This window comes from Gouania willdenowi, chromosome 7 (assembly GCF_900634775.1).
Source record: "Gouania willdenowi chromosome 7, fGouWil2.1, whole genome shotgun sequence".
Taxonomy (NCBI): Eukaryota; Metazoa; Chordata; class Actinopteri; order Blenniiformes; family Gobiesocidae; genus Gouania; species Gouania willdenowi.
The window spans coordinates 4,819,892-4,841,077 of NC_041050.1; the positions used below are offsets into that span (position 1 = coordinate 4,819,892).

Here is a 21,186-nt window from a genome sequence, read left to right on the forward strand (position 1 = left end):
TCCACACAGGTGACACTTGGTGCACAAAAACCCCGACTACCTGGTCTCCAGCGGGTGGAATTCAGACTCTAGCCGGGAATGATGCACATATCCGAGCACTTTCGTAAAACCGACGAGGGAAGCAGTATTAAAGCAACCGACCTCCTCTGATTTTTGGGTTTCTTACGTGTATCGGCATCGGCCGATGCGTGCTGCTGCATTCGACGATACGCATTATTTACAGAGAGCAGAAATATTTAATTTACTTGTTCTTGTTCTACATCACCTGTTTTTAATATTTGTTAAATATGTTTTACTTTTACTTGTCGTTCTACCTCACCTTTGTTCATTTCAATAAATGTTCCTTTTATAAAAAATTGAGACTCGTATCAAATGTATTGATATAATTCTCTTACAGTGAATTAATAATGAGTTACAAATCCTGCATTATTTGACCTGTTAAGCTAATAATAGCAAATAATTCTGATTATTTATTTGTATATAGTTTTGTTATGCATAGATCTTCTAATAAGTAAATTTCAAAGAGTTGTGGACAAACTTGTAAAAACAGTGGACGATCCCTTTAACAACAGTTTCTAATTAATGGTGTAAAATGACAGAAAGTTCAATAGATGATAGTAGTGAAAGAAAGTATAAAACTACTTGCATGTTAATAGAAACCCTCATTAAAGGGTTGATTGCTTTCTAAAAAAGAAAAGGAAAAAAAGGAGGTGAAATCTTTTCCTGAGGCAGGAGAAGTGATCAACCCAAAAGACTTCACCTCGTTCCCGCTGGGAATGGGAAGGTGAAGGACACCGAGCGCTACTAAAGCAACACAAGACTCTGTGGTCAGAAAAAAAAAAAAAAAAAAATCGATGGTTAAGTTTATAGAAGGCCTGGGCTGTTAAACACTCAGAAGTGCCTCTTGACTTTGATCCCAGGGTTACTGAGCCCTGAGTGCAGCAGGTGAGCTGCAGCTAAAGAGAAACACCCACCATCTGTCCACCGCTCATCACCACAGGCTTCAGGTGTCAAGGTCAGCAGAGGTCGAGCAGCTACCTTTTAACAAGTCGATATTACTGTAACTCACTGACACTTCACTGTGTGTGTGCAGGTAAAATAAGGAAAGGTTAGGGTGCTTGCAAACATCAAAAGGGACTGTGTGCTCAAGGAATTTATCATCTTCATCATCACAGGGAAAGAGCAGCAAGTGATGCTCCGAGTTCACCATCAAAGATTCAGCAAAGCTAATGTTGTGTTAACGGCGTTAGCCCTGACGCCCTTCAACAAGTTAGAGAATTATTCATTGTGTATTGTGAATTTCAGACTGATTTCACAGATACATTTATACTGTCTTTATTTAAAATCACAACATGACACAAAATACCTCACATCACGCATGTTTTGGGACATTTGCTATGTTTCCGTTACAGTTTTTCGCAAAATAAAAACAATATTTCTAAATGACGACAAAGTATAATTGCGCTTTGAACGTGTTTCCATTGAAGGTTGTTTTAGAGTCTCGTAACTCGTGTATAATGCTAAGTAACGTCTCGGTCTTCTCTTCTGCCCAAACGTACCGCACCATGTTTTCTAGGAGAGAAGTGGTCATGTGACCGGTTACGTCACATCCTGTGACGTGTAATTGCATGAAAAGTGTTTCAATGGCGCTTTTGTCTGGAAAACCTCCTCATGAAAGCGTAAAAACGTTTCAGCGATATTTGAGTGTTTTTTTAAATCAAGGTGTTTCCATCACCAGTTTTTATTGTGTGCGCCATTTAGATCACTGTAGGAGGTCTACAAGCTAAATAAATATAGCAACAAAGGCAATAAAATGGCAACACTGGATAAGTGTGCAGCAGTTTCCATGTTGAAATGTTGCCAAGGCGTCACGTTACTTATGGCGCCATAAAACTACAAAATCGATGCAAGCATGAGATTTAAACACAAAGTGAATGTAAATTCTGATGAATAACAAAAAATTTGAGGTAATATCGTCCATTTTTGTTAATATCCAGTTTGAAACCACAACACAGTAAAACGTGCTTATTTCCACTTCTTTGGAGCCAAATGGCAAAGGAGATCCTCAACAGAGCGCCAATATCTGTCCTAACAGAAATAAACTCACACCAACAGCCACAACAATAGAGGTTTTTAGTTAAAGTCAAAGAAAATGTCACTTCAAGCATTAAAGAAAAGCACAAAGTAAACATCTTAATGGGTTGGTAGCAATAGGTCTATCAATAGCTCCAAGCCGTGCCGATGGAGAACCAACAGTTATTTCACACCAAGCTGAGAAATATGATATCTGAGAAATCCTCATCTGACCCCAGCTTAGTAGGTAGTTAAGGGATCTTCAAAGCGATGCTACCAGGAGAACAGTAATCCTGGTTGGTGGACCCGCTTGGAGTAAAGGTCAGAATCATCTCCAGTGTAGAGTTCTTAATGTAAGGTCTAAGTTCTAGATGAGTACAGTGATACTAGCCTTCATCTCACAAATCTTAAAGCTTAATAGATAAATCCGTAGTGTAGGCCTCATTGATCAATAAATCAAAGATCATGTAAAAGGTTCAAATCCCTGCTTGAAAGTTTCTTTTCATCTCCACAGTTTCTTTGCCAGACAAGCAGGAAAGGGATTCACTAATTGACACCATTTTTGTTCCAGTTTGTTCCTCCCTGGTATTCCCCGTGTATTCACTTCACTCCACGAGACATTCAGTTTCAGCCAGTTTCGGATGTTTCCATGGTAACCCAAAATAAACATCAGTCTATGAAAACACCAGAAATGTGTTGGGAAGTGACTTTGAGGGACAAACACAAGAAATCAGAGTAAGAATGAAGTAAAAACACAGATTCATCTACGGCAGTGTTTCTCACAGGGAGAGAAAGTGAAAAATTAACAAAATTAAAGACATAAAATCATATGGGGTTTCATCATGTTTGTTTCTAGTTGAAAATTATAATCATAATAACAATGATGGAAATGATTTTGACTAGAACATGAACTGAAAACACAAAGTGACACAGTCTCACACCAGGTGGGAGATAACCAGAAATGATAAAAACAGTAGAAATATATTCATTCTTATTTACAATGAGATTCTTTCAAATGTCTGTTATCACTTGTTCATTCCATCATTATGCTCTAGAGTTGTTTTTTTCATAGAATTATGGGCAAAATGTTCAAGTCAGACAAAGGGGGGGATTTGAATCCAGGATTAAGAGAAAGGGGGTACTTCCGTGCTTGAGCCAAAAACATTTCAGAAACACTGGTTCATAGGACTCCACATCCCACAATGCAATGCGCTAAACTTTTCCGAAAATGGTGGCGATGAAAACAAATTTTTGAGTGGCAATTTCAACCTTTTGCATTTTTTAAGCAAATGATCTTCAATATATTCACCTCACCACTTTAATCTCTTATCTTTTCATCACTAACATTTCTTGAGCTTTTAAGCAAATACAGCCTTTTCAAAATGTCCCGTAGAGTAAAATAGACAGAGAAGCACAAACCAAGCAGCCAAAATGCAAATGGAGCACCTCAATAGATCCTGAATGTCCTGAGTTGTCTCCTCTGTTAAACAGAAGGCTGGAACACCTAATAAACGGTGCTGAAGGAACACACAGTCCTCCCTCTAAAGCACAGCCTCCGTTTTATGAAAACAATTCACTTTGCAAAAGCCGCATCAATCAATGCCCAGTGTGGAGGTGCATTATATAACAGGGAGATGCCTGCCTGGGATGCACCATGACAGGCTGTGATAAACTATTGGGGATCGGGTGTCATTGTTTGAAGTTAAGTAAAGGTTGTAAGAGGTATTAAGTGTTCCACCCTGTGTGTTACAGAAACTGATCGATCAATGCTTCATGGTCTGCACAGAGAGATGGCAATAGATCCAGACACTGGAGACGGCGCCTCAAGCATAGCTGACCCCACCTGCAGGGATTCCCCATGTTTACGTGTGCATTAAAAACTTATGTGGCTCAACACAGTCAACTGTAGTAGCATTAACTGAAATGGAATTCAAATGAAGTAAAAAAAAAAACTACTCAAACTAGTATTTTTAAAGCAACAAAGACCATCAGAAGATAGAATATACCGTTATGATATTCCGATGGTGTTAAACTCATCAAGGCTCCACACAAGCTGTGTGGTGACAAATGCAAATGTGTTTGAAGAAACAGATTCTATGATGACTAACCGTCACAAACAAACACAGACACAAACATACGTGGACCACAAAAGAAAGTAGAAGCTTAAGATTCTCGTTGACAGTTTAAGAACCACGTTTCTCTGATGAGGACAATCAAAGCAGAACAGAAATAAAACTACAGCTGAGGTCAAATTTGAATATTACATTGTCCACAAATCATGTATGGGAATGGGCTTCATTGACGGAATGATCTGCCGCTACCTCCAAGGATCTGAAAATAGGAGTCATTTCAACAAATGGTCCATGCACTTCAGTCTGAAAAAATTGTTCTGTGATTATTCAATCGGCACTGAAATTTTTTAGTTTGATCAGATAAATATTTTTTGAAATATGGACAATTTAGTGACAAGGGTATGTATCGATTTTCGGGGGGGGGGGCCTTATTTTTCTTCCAATTTCAGCTTCCAATATCTCAGGAACTATATTATACAGGAAACTGAAATTTGGTATAGTAATACAGCTCCAACTACTCTCTCAGAATATATGAAAACATCTGCTATACATCCTATCTGGTGGACATGACAAGCCCTCAAAATTGGAAAAAAGTTTGTTGGAGTTTTGGGCTCGAACGTGTTAAACAACTTAGCATATGCCTCAGCTCCCTGTAATTTGATCAGCTTTGAGCTATGAACATAGACTGTTCACATCACTAATGATTAGTCACAGATATGTATTGGTTCTTGGGTGGCAGTCTCTCGAAATCAAAAAATTAAAACACTTACTTTTTTCTTGCTATTTTCATTGGCTTATAACTGAATGTGGGAATGTAAGATTTTCAGACACCCACCATTCTGCTACTGACAAAACTTCTGGTTAACTTCAAAATAAGAGCCCTATTTACAAAAGCATTAAAAAACTAATGGAAGACAAGAAGAGATGCTTTAGTTTTGAAAAGCGGATGTTTGATTTTTAGCTTGAAGCTGGTCCCAGGACCATTTTACGTTACGCTTGGGGCGTTTGGTATGACTAGTGTGCCAACCGTGCATACTTGAAAAATACCCAGATGTAGACTATATGGGCTCAATCTTTTCATACTATCTAAAGCAGTGTTTCTCAAATGGGGGGGGGGTACTACAGGGGGTACTTGAGAGAGAGGAAAACTAATAAACAGAAGGATTAAAAATACGGGGATTTTTAAATGTTTGTTTTTTGTCAAAAATGATGTATCACAAAATGAATCATAGCAATGTTGATGAAAATGATCTTGATTAGAACATGAAATGAAAATACAAGGGTCAGTCTTGGTCCCACACCAGGTGGGAGGTGACCAGGAAGCACTAAATACAGTTTTAGTCCATTAATTTACAACGTTTGATTCTTTAAAATGACTGTTAAACACTCATTCATTCAATCATTACGCTCTATAGTTGTTGTTTTTAATAGTATTCTGAGCAAAATGTATGTAAACAAAGGGGGTACTTTGATTCAGAAATAAGAGAACGGGGTACTCAAGAACCACTGATCGAGTGTACACACTACATACTAATTTTCCAACACAGCCCAAAAGGAATCGACCAAGCATAACCTGGATGTTTTTAGCTAAACGCTTAAATCTCACCACAGGTTACTTTTAAATGCAGAGTCACTGAAGCAGTGAGGTGTAATGGATTATTTGGTAAAAATGAATTAAACAAAGACCGTTCATTTATAAAATATTACACTTGAGTCAGACATTTAATCGTGTCCAATCAACGGATCAATTTGTTGCTAAAGCGCTAATTTCCCAACTTTTCTCTGCTTCCCTGTGTCTATGGAGCTTTGTAAGCCTCTGGAACACTGGGCGTGTGTACACAGCAAAGTTTGGTGGGTAACCACAGCTCTGAACTGCAATCTTTCCTCCCACACCTCCCTCTATCCATTCCAATCGTACTGCAAGGTTGCCCATTTCTATTTTCGTCCATAGATTTACCAACAACGCTAAACCTCAACAGGAAGCAGGTGCTTTGTTTGCCCGTCTTGTTTATGCTCCATCTTTTTTGCCAGGCACACGTTGAAGGCTGGAGGAGGATGTTGAAACAAGGACTGGCGAGGGAGGAAGGGGGAGGAGGTAATCTGGAGGGTGACGACGGTGTTGATGGGGAAATGATAAGCGTGAGGATGGGAAGCAGATGGGGGCGCGGAGAGGGCGGAAAAAAGATGATGACGAAAGGGCTGTGAGGGAGGATGGGAGGGTGGGAACGCAGGCTCGAATGTTTGTTGTGCTTTCTAAATACAGAAATAATCCCTCCCAGGCTCCAGTGTTTTCCATTACATTTTGGGAAAATGAGCCACGCAGTCTCCTCTGCTACACTGAAGCACATGTTAATCCACAATTCTGAGCAAAGATGTGATGAGGTTTTCAACTACTCTATCTCTACTCTTACATACATCCATTAAACTACTTTATCCTTTAGGATGACAAATGAGAGCTGAAACTAATCTTCTTCACAAAGGAAAATAATCAGCTCCTCTCACCTGCCTCGCTCCATTTATCACCTATTTGCCAAGTAATTCCACTCGGCTGCATCATCACACTTTTCTCCCACCAGTCCAGGGAGGATGTGGGCGTCTTGTGATTCGATTTGCTTAGTTGACAGGAGGGGTAGTAACGCACATACATAACTCCCTCCCTACCCAACACACAAAGAAGAGCACCTGTAACCACTGCACGTGCCTCACCAGAGGTGAAAGTAACGGATTACAAATACTCACATTACTGTAACTGAGTTGCTTTTATTGGTACTTGTAAAAAAACTGCAATTTTACTTGTACTTCAGTATGTGTTGAATGAAGTAAAGTATTTTGTTACATTTCTACACCCAACCATTACTGTAATGTACGAGATCAAAACAGCGTTGAATGGAGGTTATTTTCTCAGTTTTGGAGTTCATAAATGTAGCTATACTTAAGAGTTTGATAATCGTTTTAATTTGAATTGAATTCATTGGTGTCGTTTTACTCAAAAAAAAAGAATTGTGCATTTTCACAAACATTTTATTTTATACAGAAAATAAATTAAGTTCCAATTGTGCAAGAGTTGATCTCTTCCTTTTTACATACATGAGATGTTTACTGTATGCAAGGGATTTGACCAAAAATAAACATGGGGAAGTCAAAGTAACTACGGTAGTAACGTTTACTCTGAGTAATATTTAATTGCGCTACTTTGCACTTGAACTTGAGTAAAATTTCACTAAAGTAACTTTACTTCTACTTGAGTAGGATATATCTGTACTCTTTACACCTCTGCTCCTCAGGATAAAAAACATTACACGATGCTAGAATCTAAATTTTACAACATAAACATTAGAGACTCAATGACCACTCTATTTTTTTTAACTAACTTAGTGTATTCGATCTTTAGGGGGAAAAAAATGGACTGGAGGTTATGATAACATTTGACTGCTACAGCTGTAAAGGGTGACCTACTTTTATGACATCACCTGCGATCTGAATAATATACGTAGTCGCAGACGTGTCAAACTCATAAATACGGAGCAGTTCATCTTAAGTGGGCTGCAGAATTTAGGCAGGAAAATAATTTAATCATTCATTCCACCTATAAATACATTTTAAAATATGTACGGCCCTGATAATATCAAATCAATAAGTGACATATGTCAGTCCCTGCAGGATCTTCACTTTCAATTTATCTGATTTTGTGACCCATTTTTATGTAATTTGGGGGAAATTTTGTGAATAAATTAAAGAAATAGGCAGAATTTGGGGAAAATTGAGAGTTCTTTTAATAAATTATAGATTAAAAATGACTGCCATCATGTGATATAAGCATGTGGGAAATGTGAGCCCTGCTAATGTCTCACTGAATTTGTGTATTCATTTGGAGATATTTACAACTGAATCAGTTGGTAATTTACACAATAATTCATGGTTTCTCTGAAATTGGATGCACTAAAGGGCTGGATTTGGCCCCGGGCCTTGAGTTTGACATGTGATATAGTGGATTAGAGCCTTGCTAAAGGGTCCTCACACACATCAGAGGTTATGCAAAAGGAGTGTAGACAATGTTTTACAGAATCCTAAATCCTCTCTAGACTGCATTATTCTAGCAGTTAGGAATGTGCGATATTTTATCGTTTATGATTTATCGTCAAAAACATTTGCACCGGTAAGAATATGTCATCCATAAATGATAAACTCCCATGTCGGAACTTAGCGAGGGTCACGGTCCATTTGTCCCTCAATTTAGCCAAGAATACCCCAAAAAATCCTTGTTCCATGGACCAAAACTGCCCCTGTTTGTTGTCAACTTATTTTTCTCTGGAGTGGAACGTAGTTTACGGGAGCTCCCTTCACACACCGCCGTCTGTGGGTGAGGTGATCGTCACGACTACCAGAAGCTACTATGCTGCGATACATCATGAACAGCTACTTGGTTAAAACCAGACAAACCATCCAACAAAGTGAACCAGTCCAAGTTCCTCCATCAGATCCACCCAAAGTTCCACAAACACGGGGACAGAGACGAACCTGTAGCCACGATTATGAACTGGAAACTCCACTAAAGCTAACTATGCTAAGCTAACACACCAACACACAGCTAACGCTAACCACTCCAAATAACGAATAACAGACCAAATAAAAAGAACACGTCTTACTGTCATAAAGCCACAGAGAGCCACTGATCTGTTTATGGTCAGATTTAACACTTGTATGGAAGAATAAAAGCTAAACATGTCACACTTTGTGTGAAATAAATGTTAGCATAAATACTAATTGCACTATTCATTCGTCCCAATTTGTGAAACGCAATATTTTTTAATTCTATTTCACGTGTTCACAGACAAAGCTGATCCCATTAGACTAATGTAACTATTGTTATTACACCTAAATATACTGAATGATTAAATCATCAGCTTGATCTGGTTTAATTATATGAAATCAGAGTTATTTATTAACCATAACTTTATGTAACTCAACTCATTATCAGATAAATTAAACAAGATTTAGCAACAGTAAAAACAGTAATGGAGTTATTTTTGCTTTTCATGTGCTTTTTCTAGAAAATAATTTTATTTCAAATAAGGAAATAAATGAATTACATACAATAACACTAATAGAGTGACCCACACGCATAAATATATTCCATAAAATATCAGCTCATGAACTCTATGAGTCAGCAGTTATTGTAGCCTTTTTAAATGTGTCTAATGTTGATGTATTAACAGGTATTTGTGTTTGTAAAGAACCTGTTTACACTAAGTTGTGAATTTCTTTTATTTATCGTGATTTTTATCGTTATCGTGATAAATACCAGAAATTATTGGGATATATATTTTTTTTTTTTGTCAATATCGCCCATTCCTACTAGCAGCACAATCTCTGACATGAATCTTTGGGATTTAGAAAAGACGTGTCAGCGTTTAAACATCTACATGTAACATCCAATCGAGCTGCTCTCTCACTGGGTACATGTGCAGGATTTATGTGCTCGTAGAATAAACAAGAACCACAAAGAGGGATGTTGACAAAAGCCAGTGTGGGATAAAAATAGACCGTTTACTGGTGAGAAAGTGAACATTGGTCGCAGCAGCTGTAGCGCTGAGATAGGCAACCGTGAGATGATCATTCTGTGTTTCTGACACTTTGTGCAGACAAGCCAAGCTTTCACAAAGCAGTCGTCTAAACCTGTTGCACATGTTTAGTTTGTTTTTAAAATGGGAACATTGTAAGACTAAAGGAACTGGTGTGATTTGGTATTTTGGACAGAAATGCTCTAAACTTTTCATTTATAACTGAGATAACAACCTCATGTGCAGTCAAAACAACAAGTGTGTATTGTTTCATGGATATTGTTCAATGTTTTACGATAAAATAAGATTGGAACGTTCAAGGTGTATCCTGCCAGTTGTGAAAAAATTGGGATTGGCCAAAACTGGAATCGGCAGGTCAGGCTTTTTAAAAATCGGTGATCGACCAGAAATCTGTGCACCTCAAGTATTTAAAGCGATACGCAAATCATCACATTAATGCACTTTACTCAACAAGTGGGTTGTGGACAGCTGGTCAAAAATGAATAAATACCTAATGTCTCTCATGTTTGTCATTTTTATTTATTTTTTTTTTTTGGACAGACATGCTGTGAAATGCATGCTGCACAGGGAAATATATTGATTTATGTTTTAAAAAGATTATATGTGTGTTTTCAAAAGCTAATGTTGAAAAACTACATTTGGTTGGTTGAATTAAAAAAAAAAAAACAACTTGTGGGTCCCAGGGTGAAGCTGAATAATAAAACTCTCTTTGGAGTTAGTTAAATATTCAAATACTTTAAATGAATGATATGTTTCTGGATAATTTATCACAGTGGCTGCAGAAATCAACTGCAAACTCAACAAATCTAAGCAGAGTAATATTAGCATGACTCAGTTCCTGTTGTCCCAACAATTATGATTGAAATTTACACAGAAACGACCAAGTGATGCATTAAGAGCCTTCAACGCACACAGGAAACATCACATAACAGGAAAGTGGATGTCAGTACCATTCTGTCATTGCTGGAGGACAGTTTGGTCCCACTGTCCCAGTTTGGGAAAAGAAAAGTAGGTGATGCCGAAGGCGTTTGGCGTCATATTGATGAAGTGATTTAAAGTCCTTGTGGAGTTACTTTTCTGTTCAAAAGGAATTTCTTCCCAGTCATGTTTGCTTGGGTTACATATACCAAAAAAGGCGATCAACTTATAAATCTACTTACTTCACACACAGCTGGTCCTGCTTTGCATGGACTCTCACCACAAATGCACGTCAGTCTTTCAGAGTTTCCTTCCTCATGCAAAAAAGCAGAAGTGTTGAAATTAAGGAAGTTGTTTCAGAGTTGGTTTTTCAACCATCTTAGATTTCACACTGTTGTTACCTCTCTAATGTCGGATTTGGTGTCACACTGTTCTAAATATTAGGGATGTCCCGATACAACTTATTCACTTCCAATACGATACCGATATTGCAGCCTTGCTTATTGAACAATACCGATGTCGAACCGATACGATATTTTGTCGTGTGGAATGTTAGAAAAGGCTTGATCAAGTGATGTCACTCAAACAGAGAACAATAGTCAGCAACAGTAGGTATGAGGAAAAACTGACCCATTTATTATTAACCAATAGGTTACACACATTTTAACCTTCAACATAATATCTACAGTATTCTACAATTGAATAAATATAATACAATATATATTGGAGATTTTAGATGCAGTCCGATAAAATCTGATATTCGTTTTCTGGCTGATAACGGACTGATATTTGATATCAATATCGGATCGGGACACCCCTACTAAATATCAATATTTAGATAATAAATAGGTCTGAATAGTTCCTCCTCATATCTGGCTCGAAGTTTGTTTTCTCAAAATTCCACAACAGTTTTCGGGGGCTTGTCCAGGATTCTAAATACATCATGTAACGATGCAAGTGCAGCAGTTTCCTTAAATGATCAATGAGATCAGTTGTTCTCAAACTTCTTTATCTCAAGTTCCCCCTTTCTCTTATTTCTGAATCCACGTTCCCCCCTTTGTCCGACTACAAATTTTTCTCAGAATACTGTGAAAAAAACAACTATAGAGTGTAATGATAAGTACAATGAAACAGTATTTAGTGCCTTCTGAATAGATTTATTTCTATACTTTATCATTTCAATTAATCTCCTGCCTGGACTGACCCTTGTAATTTTAGTTCATGTTCATCGCCATTATTATGATCAACATTTTTAATCAAAATTAACAGAAAATGTTAATGCTTTCATTTCATAATTTTGCACTCTATCTCAAGTACCATCACATATCCCTAGGGCTGCACGTACACCCCTAGGGATATGAGGGATTTGAGAAACACTGGACTAGAATAATGAAGTATTTCATTGATAGGGATTGTTGGAGACTAAATTAACATATATATTTATTACATTATGCTAGAATACATATTTTTGATTGTGTTGTAATGTTAAAGTGGAAGTTTGTTTGTTTTTTCCCCTAAAAGTCCACACAATGTTTATTTTATTTTGTTACCCTGTAGGGCAGTGCTCCCCAACCACGGGGCCGGGACCAAGCTGTGGACCATTTGGTCCTGGGACGCAAAGAAAAAAAGACAACAACTTTGCAATAAATGAATGTGCTGGTAATTTTATCTTCTGCTTTTGCTTTCACATCACCTTAACTTCCCTGATTAGACCCAGTGCTAAAGCGAGGCTGGCGGACACATGTACAGAGTGCGGAAGTCGCACAAGCCTCCATGATTTGAGTAAAGAGGCAGGAATGATATATACTGTAAAGAAGGGTTCAAACCACTTTGACGACACAGTGATGGCTAGACGACTGTGTGTCAGGTCTAGTGAAAGATTTTATATTTAAAAGCAATAAGTAACATTTATTTAAGTAATTATAATTGGAACACCTTTATTTAAAACATCACAGAATCCAAAAAAAGTAACAGATAGGTTTAATTACTCACATGAGCAGCCAGAGCTGAATAAACAGGACATTTCTGATTAAAGCCACCAAAAAACTACACAGGTGGTTGTGTATTAAGACAGTTTATATTGTATTATTAATTCATAGGTAATTACCCAACCATGTAATGAATTAGTTCTTCGTACTCAATCAATGGAAAAAACCTGTAATTCATCACTGTCGAGCAGATTTTAATTGTTTTCATCATTTTCTTTTCTTGTTCCCGAGCATGAACTTGTTTCCTCGTCTGGGGATTTTAATAAAAACGTTCTCAAGAAAACATTACAATGAATCAAAGCGACGACGCCGCGAGAACAGCCAAAGTGGATTAAATGAACGCACAAAGCGGCTCACAAGCCTCAGATTTGGTGTCAAATGCTAAATATCATGTTGCTTTTTTGTTTACCCTGAAGGGATTTTCTGTCTCCTCTCTTTAGCACTTCAGTGATTTTCAGCACGTGGCTCAGCCTGGGCCACGCCATCAGAAATCATTAAAGCTCCAGTCCATTTTCCTCTTTGAAACACTCATCAAATCATCTTCCAATGAGCCGTTGAGCCAAAAAGGAACACATATACACGACTTTCCTTCCAAATCAGTGAATGACAAACGTTTCACTAATGACACTTGATTAAAAATCCAAACAGTGTTAATGCGACGCGTCACTGCTAGCTGTGAAATCAATGACGAGAGTGGATCCGTCTATAGAACAATCACCAAACGCACTCAGAACTCAACGTTTACATTACGTCAGCTGAGTGAGTGAGTGAGCAAAGGTTGACGTGATCCAACCTTACAGCTTTTAGACAACATTGCATCCAACCATCCATCCATCTATTGGAGGAGGCAGGGAGCCAGTGCTGACTCATGGAGTGAGACACTTACGTTCTCTCCCTGTTCCAGGCCTCAGCCCTAATGGAAAGGTTTGCATAGCACTCCACCCAAAACTTCAGCTCAGTGGGTTTTTTTTCTTGCAGCTTTTATAATTCAAACTCATCTAGAGACATTGCTAAACTACTTACAGTAGAATTTTCCAAAATCTAGACCATAGGTCGAAGCAGTATGTAAGTGGTTTTCCATGAAATGTCCTATATTTCTAAAATCTTAAACTACTTTAAATTGAATAGGTTTAATCTAAGATGCACCAATCGATCGGCCGGCCAATTGATCTGTGCCGATTTCTTTAATTTTGGGGGATCGGCAATCGACCGATACTTGCATATGAAACCGATGTTTTCCACCACTCTTTTCTGCATCTGCAAAGGTCTTAATCAGCCACTAGCTGTGTTTCCATTACCCTTGGAAATGCCAGAATCTAAATAGCGCAATAAAAATTGTTAATAGAAACACCTGAATTTCGAAAAACACTCAAATATTGTATATAAAGTTTTTACGCTTTCATGAATAGAAATTTCAGATGTTTTAATATTGAAATGTGTCACAAAAGCCCTATGGAAACACTTTTTTCCGCAAATACACGTCACAAAACGTGACGTACCTGGTCACATGACGCAGTACCGGACATTTCTTAGCATTACACTTAAAAATGATTACTGCCACATTAGACAGCAAACAACAAAGGAATAGAGAGTTTTATAAGGAGGTTTGGAGTGTCCATCTTCCCGCAGAGAAGTCTCGCAGGATGATATTTCACGGGAGTTACGAGGCTCCAAAACAACCTTCCATAGAAACATGTTCAAAGTGCAATTATGCTTTGGTGACATTTAGAAATATCGCATTTATTTTCTGAAAATCTGTAATGGAAATCCAGCTAGTGACCACTTCTGCTGTGAGATAACTGACAGGCCCCGCCCACCAGATCGTGCACACGTGCGCATGCATCTGCGACATGGACCACGGTCAACCTAGCATGTCGACAGAGAGCAAAGGATCGTGTCACTCAAAAATAAGTTGTGGTGGGGTCGCAAACAGAAACGTTCAACAAACCTCATTTGCTATTTAAGAAACCACCATACCGCTGAGGTAGCAATCAAGCTAATGCTAAAGCTAGCGGGAGAAAAGAGACAGACTGGACAGCCTCAAGGCAAAGCTAACGCTACAGGCCTAGCCTTCGTGCTAATCTAATGATTAGGTTTAGACGTAAAAAAAATGTTAATAAAGAAGTCATTTATACATTCATATTCTTCAAATGCATTTTTGAAAATATACATAAATGTTTTTTTCTCTACCTAAACATCAGCTCACATGTTGTACGTTTCATCTAAACACAACAATTTGTTTTTTATTTCTTTGCAGGTAATTGTATATAAACTGGTATGTGATTTTGTTTGGATCATTTTAGTTGAAAAGAGTAGTCTACGGTACCGTTACCTTCCCTAATCTTCTGTTCTTTAGTTACTATATGAAGAAATGTCTGTCACACATGACTCAAAGCTATATTTATTCACTTTTTTTTATAGCATACTTACACAGAGTACTTGTGCTGTTAGGGAAGACTTTGTGTAACATTGGTTGTGTTTCTCCTCCAATAACAGAAATGGCTTGAATGAGTATAACCATGGCACGTGCTATAGCTAAAAATAGCTTCTTCATTGTTGATTCATAGCATGTACCTGTGATCCATCTCCACCGACGGGTCCATCATCATTATTAAACTACGGAAATATAATGAACAATTTAATTTGTAGAGCTGCTGTTAGCAAGACAGGACGTTTGAAGGTGCTTGATTGTGAAGCATGCGGATAAAAAGCATTTTGTGGCTTAACTCAATGTGTGTTGCTATGTTTCAAGACAACTCGACTGAAAAGAATATAATATACAATTATATGATAAAATGTATATTTACTAGTACGAATGAGAGGCTGCACATGCAATAAAAAACACTTGAAACGCATGTTTGTGGTGGTCTATGTAAAGCCAATTATTCATAAAATTAATATCAGTGCCCTCCAACTAATATTATGGATTTTATATTAAAATCCACACATTATGAGTCATTCCGACTTTGGGCAGTGATTGCAGCATATAGAGAGAACACACTGTGCGAAAGGTAAAGACAGGTGCTAGTAAGCTATTAAGACATATATGCTCATAATAGGAGGGGGAAAGCAAATTCAGGCTTGCCATTGGCTTTCCAAAATATTACAACCAATCAGGGAGCTGGATTTGGTTATAACCACTTCATGTTCTAGTACTAGAGGTGTCCCGATCCGATATTGATATCGGATATCGGTCCAATATCAGCCAGAAAACGAATATCGGATTTTATCGAACTGCATCTAAAATCACTGATATAAGCTCTCCGATAAAATGTTCCGCTCCAGGACTTCTATCCATAGGTGACTGTGGTTCACACTCCAACAAATTAACCTAACGTTGTTGACTATTGTTCTCTGTTTGAGTAACATCACTTGATCCAGCCTTTTCTAACATTCTACACTACAAAATAAGTAATTAAAGTATGTATGATTTGTGCTGATACCGTATAGGATCAATATCGGTATCGGCCGATACGCAAGGCTGCAATATCGGTATCATATCGGAAGTGAAAAAGTTGTATCTAGTACTACTAGTACTTTTTGTTCGTTTAACTAGTACTACTAGTAGAAGTCTCTTTTTTGTGTGTGTTACTAGTAGTACTAATAAAACTTTGAGTATTTACTACTAGTAACATATTTCAATTCCACTAATACCACTGGTAACACAAAATTTTCAACTAATAGTCGATTTCGCTTTACAACCGTAGTAAGGTTTACTCATGCATTAGTGCACCAAAACACTTTACTAGTATAGATACTGTTTATTATATACTATTAGACAGATTTGGATGATTAGGATGATGACTGTTCCCACTGAATTATACTTCCAAGTTTCTCAAGATTTTGAACCTACAATGACAAAAACCTGAAACACACTGAGGCTAAATATCTCTGAGTGAGAAAGTGTCCAAGTAGAATATCAAAATCTAGTCATTTCATTCCATAAAACTCACGGAAACACATTTCGCAGATCCTCCATTGTGCTACTGAAGAAACTTCCGGTTAACTTCCAAACAAGAGCCCTATTTACAAAAGTATTAAAACTGAATGGAAGACAAGAAGAGATGCTTTTATTTTGAAAAGGGCATGTTCGAGTTTTAGCTTGACGCTAATCCCGATTTTACATTCCGCCCGCAATGCATCATGGGGCTGTTAAGTATGACTAGTGTGCCCACCGTGCATACTTAAAAAATGTCCCTACAGAGTATACATCTGTGTATTTTTTGAATACTTAATCTTTTCATACTAAAGACTTAGAACACACTACATGCTCATTTTGACATCAGACTTAGCATGAGTCATACGTTAGCATGACATTTTGAACACGGCCACAGACTTATCAAGTAAAGAAGATGTGAGTGCAAAAGCGGAAGTGACACTTCTTGGAAATAAAATGAGACATTATTCCCGTATATATGGAGAAAAAAGCAACAAAATAATGAATAATTAACTCTACTGGTTTTTTTCACCACTGCACAGTATATATTTTGGGGCGACCATGGCTCAGTGCTAGAGTGGGTCGTCCAATAACCAAAAGGTTGAGACTTCAAATCCCGCTCTAGCTAAGTCATAGTTGTTGTGTCCTTGGACAAGGCACTTCACCCACATTGCCTAGTATGAATGTAGTGAGTGAGTGAGTGATGGTGGTGGTCCGAGGGGCCGATGGTCCACCATGGCAGCCTCGACTCCGTCAGTCTGCCCCAGGGCAGCTGTGGCAACAATAGTAGCCTACCACCACCAATCAACAAAAAGTAACTATATAAATCCAATGCATTATTATTATATTTGTGTCAGATTTTCCTGGAGTCTGGACCAGTGAAGTCTGTGATCTTCTGTAAAAGGGTCTGTGGGCAGAAGACCGACTGTGAAAATAATGTCAAAGAATCTGAAAAGCAGCACAGCTGAGAAAAGCCGTCTATATTTAGCTGTGGGTTATAATGTCCTTAAGACGGAGGAGCCTTGAATGGATGAGTCAGGTTCCCACAAAAGACCTCCTGACTGGGACTACAAATGACTCCATGTATGCATGTATGAACCCTACTGGTCTGACCTTCAGCCAGGCTACAAGTGGAAAACACAGAAAGAAGCTGTCGGAGGGAAAGAAATATCATCTAATGATGGTCACTTTTAGAAAACAAGAGAGAAAACGACGCAGGAACCAGCCCATCCCGTCCGTGTGTGTGTGTGTGTGTGTGTGTGTGTGTGTGTGTGTGTGTGTGTGTGTGTGTGTGTGTGTGTGTGTGTGTGTGTGTGTGTGTTCAGTGTAGGCTGAGCACAGGTATGTGGGGGCTCAAATGTTCTCAGGGTAATAATCACGTTATTGTTGGAAGCTCTCAGCAGATATGACTTCCATTTACTGGAGGATTTTGAAGAGCAGAGCAGAGATGGAGAGCATTTGGTCATGCAGCAATGCAGATAATCACAAATGCACTTGAATAACCCGATTACACCTGAAACCACACACACGCACACGCACACACACACACACACACACACACACACACACACACACACACACACACACACGGCGCAACACATTAGACGAGACCGAAACGCGCAAAGACCTCCACGCACGTGCCTCCTTTTTCTTTGTGCGGGGGGGGGGGGGGGGGGGGGTCTCCTAGCATCACTGCTCTGCTGAATAATTCCTCTGGCCTTTCTGACAGATAACAGACCATATTTGGTTGGCTGGTGCAAATGGAAGCGACGAGGCGCCAGCAATAGTGTGTGTGTGTGTGTGTGTGTGAGAGAGGAGGAGGGATTAAACCTTAAATTCTTAAGATGGTCCAAGTGTGTCCTTATGAATCCTACAACTATGAAACATTAGCAGCACACATGGTGTAGGGTCTCCGATTCTCTGAAACAGTGTTTGAAATCGCATAATAACGTACTACTCATACTAAGTCAAAATGAGTATGTAATGCGTTCACATTCGATAGTACGAAAAGACTGAGTATGCAAGAAATACTCGGATGTATTTTATATAGGGACATTTTTTAAGTATGCACGATGGGCACACTCGTCATAGGCTGTTTGAAATGTCACACTCTGTACTATATACTACTGTATATACCACCAACTCAATGAGAACAAACTGTCTACTATATACTATTAGTATGATTAGGATGATGACCGTTGCCACTGTAATATACTTCCGAGTTTCCCAAAATGCATTTGGAACCTGCAACGACAAAAACCTGAAGCTCACTAAGGCTAAATATCTCTGTTGATTCACCACCTTTGAAAGTTCTGAAAGTATATTAAGTGAGAAAGTGACCAAGTAGAAAATCATCAACATTTGATCCATAAAATTCACGTAGACACATTTCATTACGACATTTCAGAGCACCCTCCATTGTGCTACTGGGGATGTTTGATTTTTAGCTTGAAGTCGGTCCCAGGACCATTTTACATTCTGCTCGCAATGCATCATGGGGGGTTGAGTAGGAATAGTGTGCCCACTGTGCATACTTTATTTTTATACCATCTAAAGTGAACGCACTACAAACAAACTTTGACGTCAAACTTAGTATGAGTTAGTTTGTGATTTTGAACACAGCCATACTTAAACGTCCCATGATGCATTGCGAGTGGAATTTTTCAAAACAAAAGCACTTCTTCTCGTCTGCCACTAGCTTTTGTAAATAGGGCTTTTGTTTTGAACTTATCTGGGAGTTTTGTCATGTATACGTGAGTTTCATGAATCACATAAGCATATGTTGATATTCTAGCACTTAAAGCGTTCATCTAAAAACATCCAGGTTATGTTTGGTGGATTACTTCTGGGCCGTGTTGGAAATGGCAATAATAACCTACTACTCGTACTAAGTTTGACGTCAAAATTAGTATGTGGTGAGTTCACATTTACATAATATGAAAAGATTGAGTATGTGATTTTTCGCATACTCAATCTACAAATGAGTCCTCATCCCACATTGAGCTTGTTTGTATTCAACTTTCACAGCTAATACAAGATCAAAAATAACATGTTTGTCTTTTAAAACCCGTGAACATTGGATTAACATTGTTGTCTTGACTTGCCCTCGTCACAACATGCCTCCGTTTACAGACTGGTGTGAAAACCGCAGAGGGGCTTGAAACCAGTCGACAGTGAGGAAAACCAGCACAGGCAGGCATGAAGCCAGTGTTTATTCCCACTGGTGTTGCTCATGCACAGTTTCACTGGCGTTTGTCCAGAAAAACTCACGCAAAGTAGGGGGTCCAGTTAAACCAGCAATCCTTCCTCCCTGCAGAACGAAGCCCTTGTTTGTAATGAATGTTTATAGAGAGCAACCTGCCGTCGTCACTGCGCTGTCATCGAGGACGCACGTCTCATTCCAACGTGTGACACAATAAATAAAAACGAGACATTTCACACGACCCCATTTTAATTCTGGGCGACCGCACATTGGGTTACGAACCTAAGCTTGACCAACCCCGGTTTGTAAGGATGGAAGAAGCAATGATGTGTGGGATGAGCATGCGTGGCAGCCCCTTTACCATGCGCGCGCACGCACGCATACGTGCACGCTGTATCATTCATATCGTTGACATTCACGGGATAATTTCACACGCACGCGCACAGGCTGAGCATCTTGAGTGCTCTGTGTGTGTGTGTGTGTGTGTGTGTGTGTGTGTGTGTGTGTGTGTGTGTGTGTGTGTGTGTGTGTGTGTGTGTGTGTGTGTGTGTGTGTCCAGATGCAGATGTGCACGCGGACAGATCGTCTGTTCGCACATTGAGGGGAAAACCCGCCTTGTGGATCAAACGCTGGCTTCGTGACTGCAGCCGTAACACAACAATAAAACACGCACGCACACACACACACACACACACGCTCACACAGCGACACAAAGCAGGGACGGTGCACGTACCTCGGTTCTGCCTCCTCTTCTCCACTTGTTACAATGGCAGCACAGCACCATGGAGGATCTCTGCTTTAACTTTCCAGGCAGTCGGACAAAAAATACGCAGCGCTGCACGTCGCGAATTTATATTAACAATAAACCCAAGAACTTGGAGTGTGAGTTGACGTGTCCCTCTCGGGCTTCCGTCCCTCAACAACAGGGAAACGTTGCGTCTTCAAACAGCTGTTTTTCCAAAATGGAGCGAGAAGTGTCCAAGTCAATGGGAGTGTGTCTGTGGGCTGGGACACACACACACACACACACACACACACACGCACGCGCACGAAACGCCTTTCTAAAGAACAAACGAGCCTCTGCGGCTCCATTTACCAACTTACTTACAGGGACTCACGACTTCTCCTTGTGTCCTCTGCTGGTTTGTGATGGGAATAAAGAATAATGATATAATATGGACAGGAAATGTGAGATAAAGGAAGAAAGCGAAGGAAGTGGAGAAAGTTCAAAATGTTGAATGATATCAGCGACGCCGAAGGAGTGAAAAGAGTGCAGAAGGAAAAAGAAGAGAGAGAATGGTAAAGATCGTAACAGAAGCAAAGCAAACAGTGCAGGAGCAGAGAGGAGAGGGGAAAAAATAACAATGGAGTTCAATCAGAGAAAGGAGGATATGTATGAAATCAGTTGCACAGA

The 21,186-nt window shown here is 39.0% G+C and overlaps 1 protein-coding gene across 4 annotated transcripts in view; it reads right to left on the reverse strand.

The window, feature by feature from the left end:
- The window catches only part of pkig (protein kinase (cAMP-dependent, catalytic) inhibitor gamma), a 36,381-nt gene extending 15,570 nt beyond the window's left edge, over window positions 1-20,811 (reverse strand). The window contains exon 1 of one of the 4 annotated variants that reach the window (XM_028454206.1): window positions 19,841-20,065. Coding sequence is in view for 1 of the 4 variants with exons in the window: in XM_028454202.1 (XP_028310003.1) it covers window positions 6,648-6,661 (14 nt within the window). In the remaining 3 variants the exon portion in view is untranslated. Of the gene's footprint in view, window positions 1-6,647; window positions 6,760-10,887; window positions 10,941-19,840; window positions 20,066-20,505 lie in introns of those variants that run through there. The other 3 variants (XM_028454207.1, XM_028454202.1, XM_028454204.1) reach the window with 3 other exon arrangements.
- Window positions 20,812-21,186: the final 375 nt, after the last annotated feature.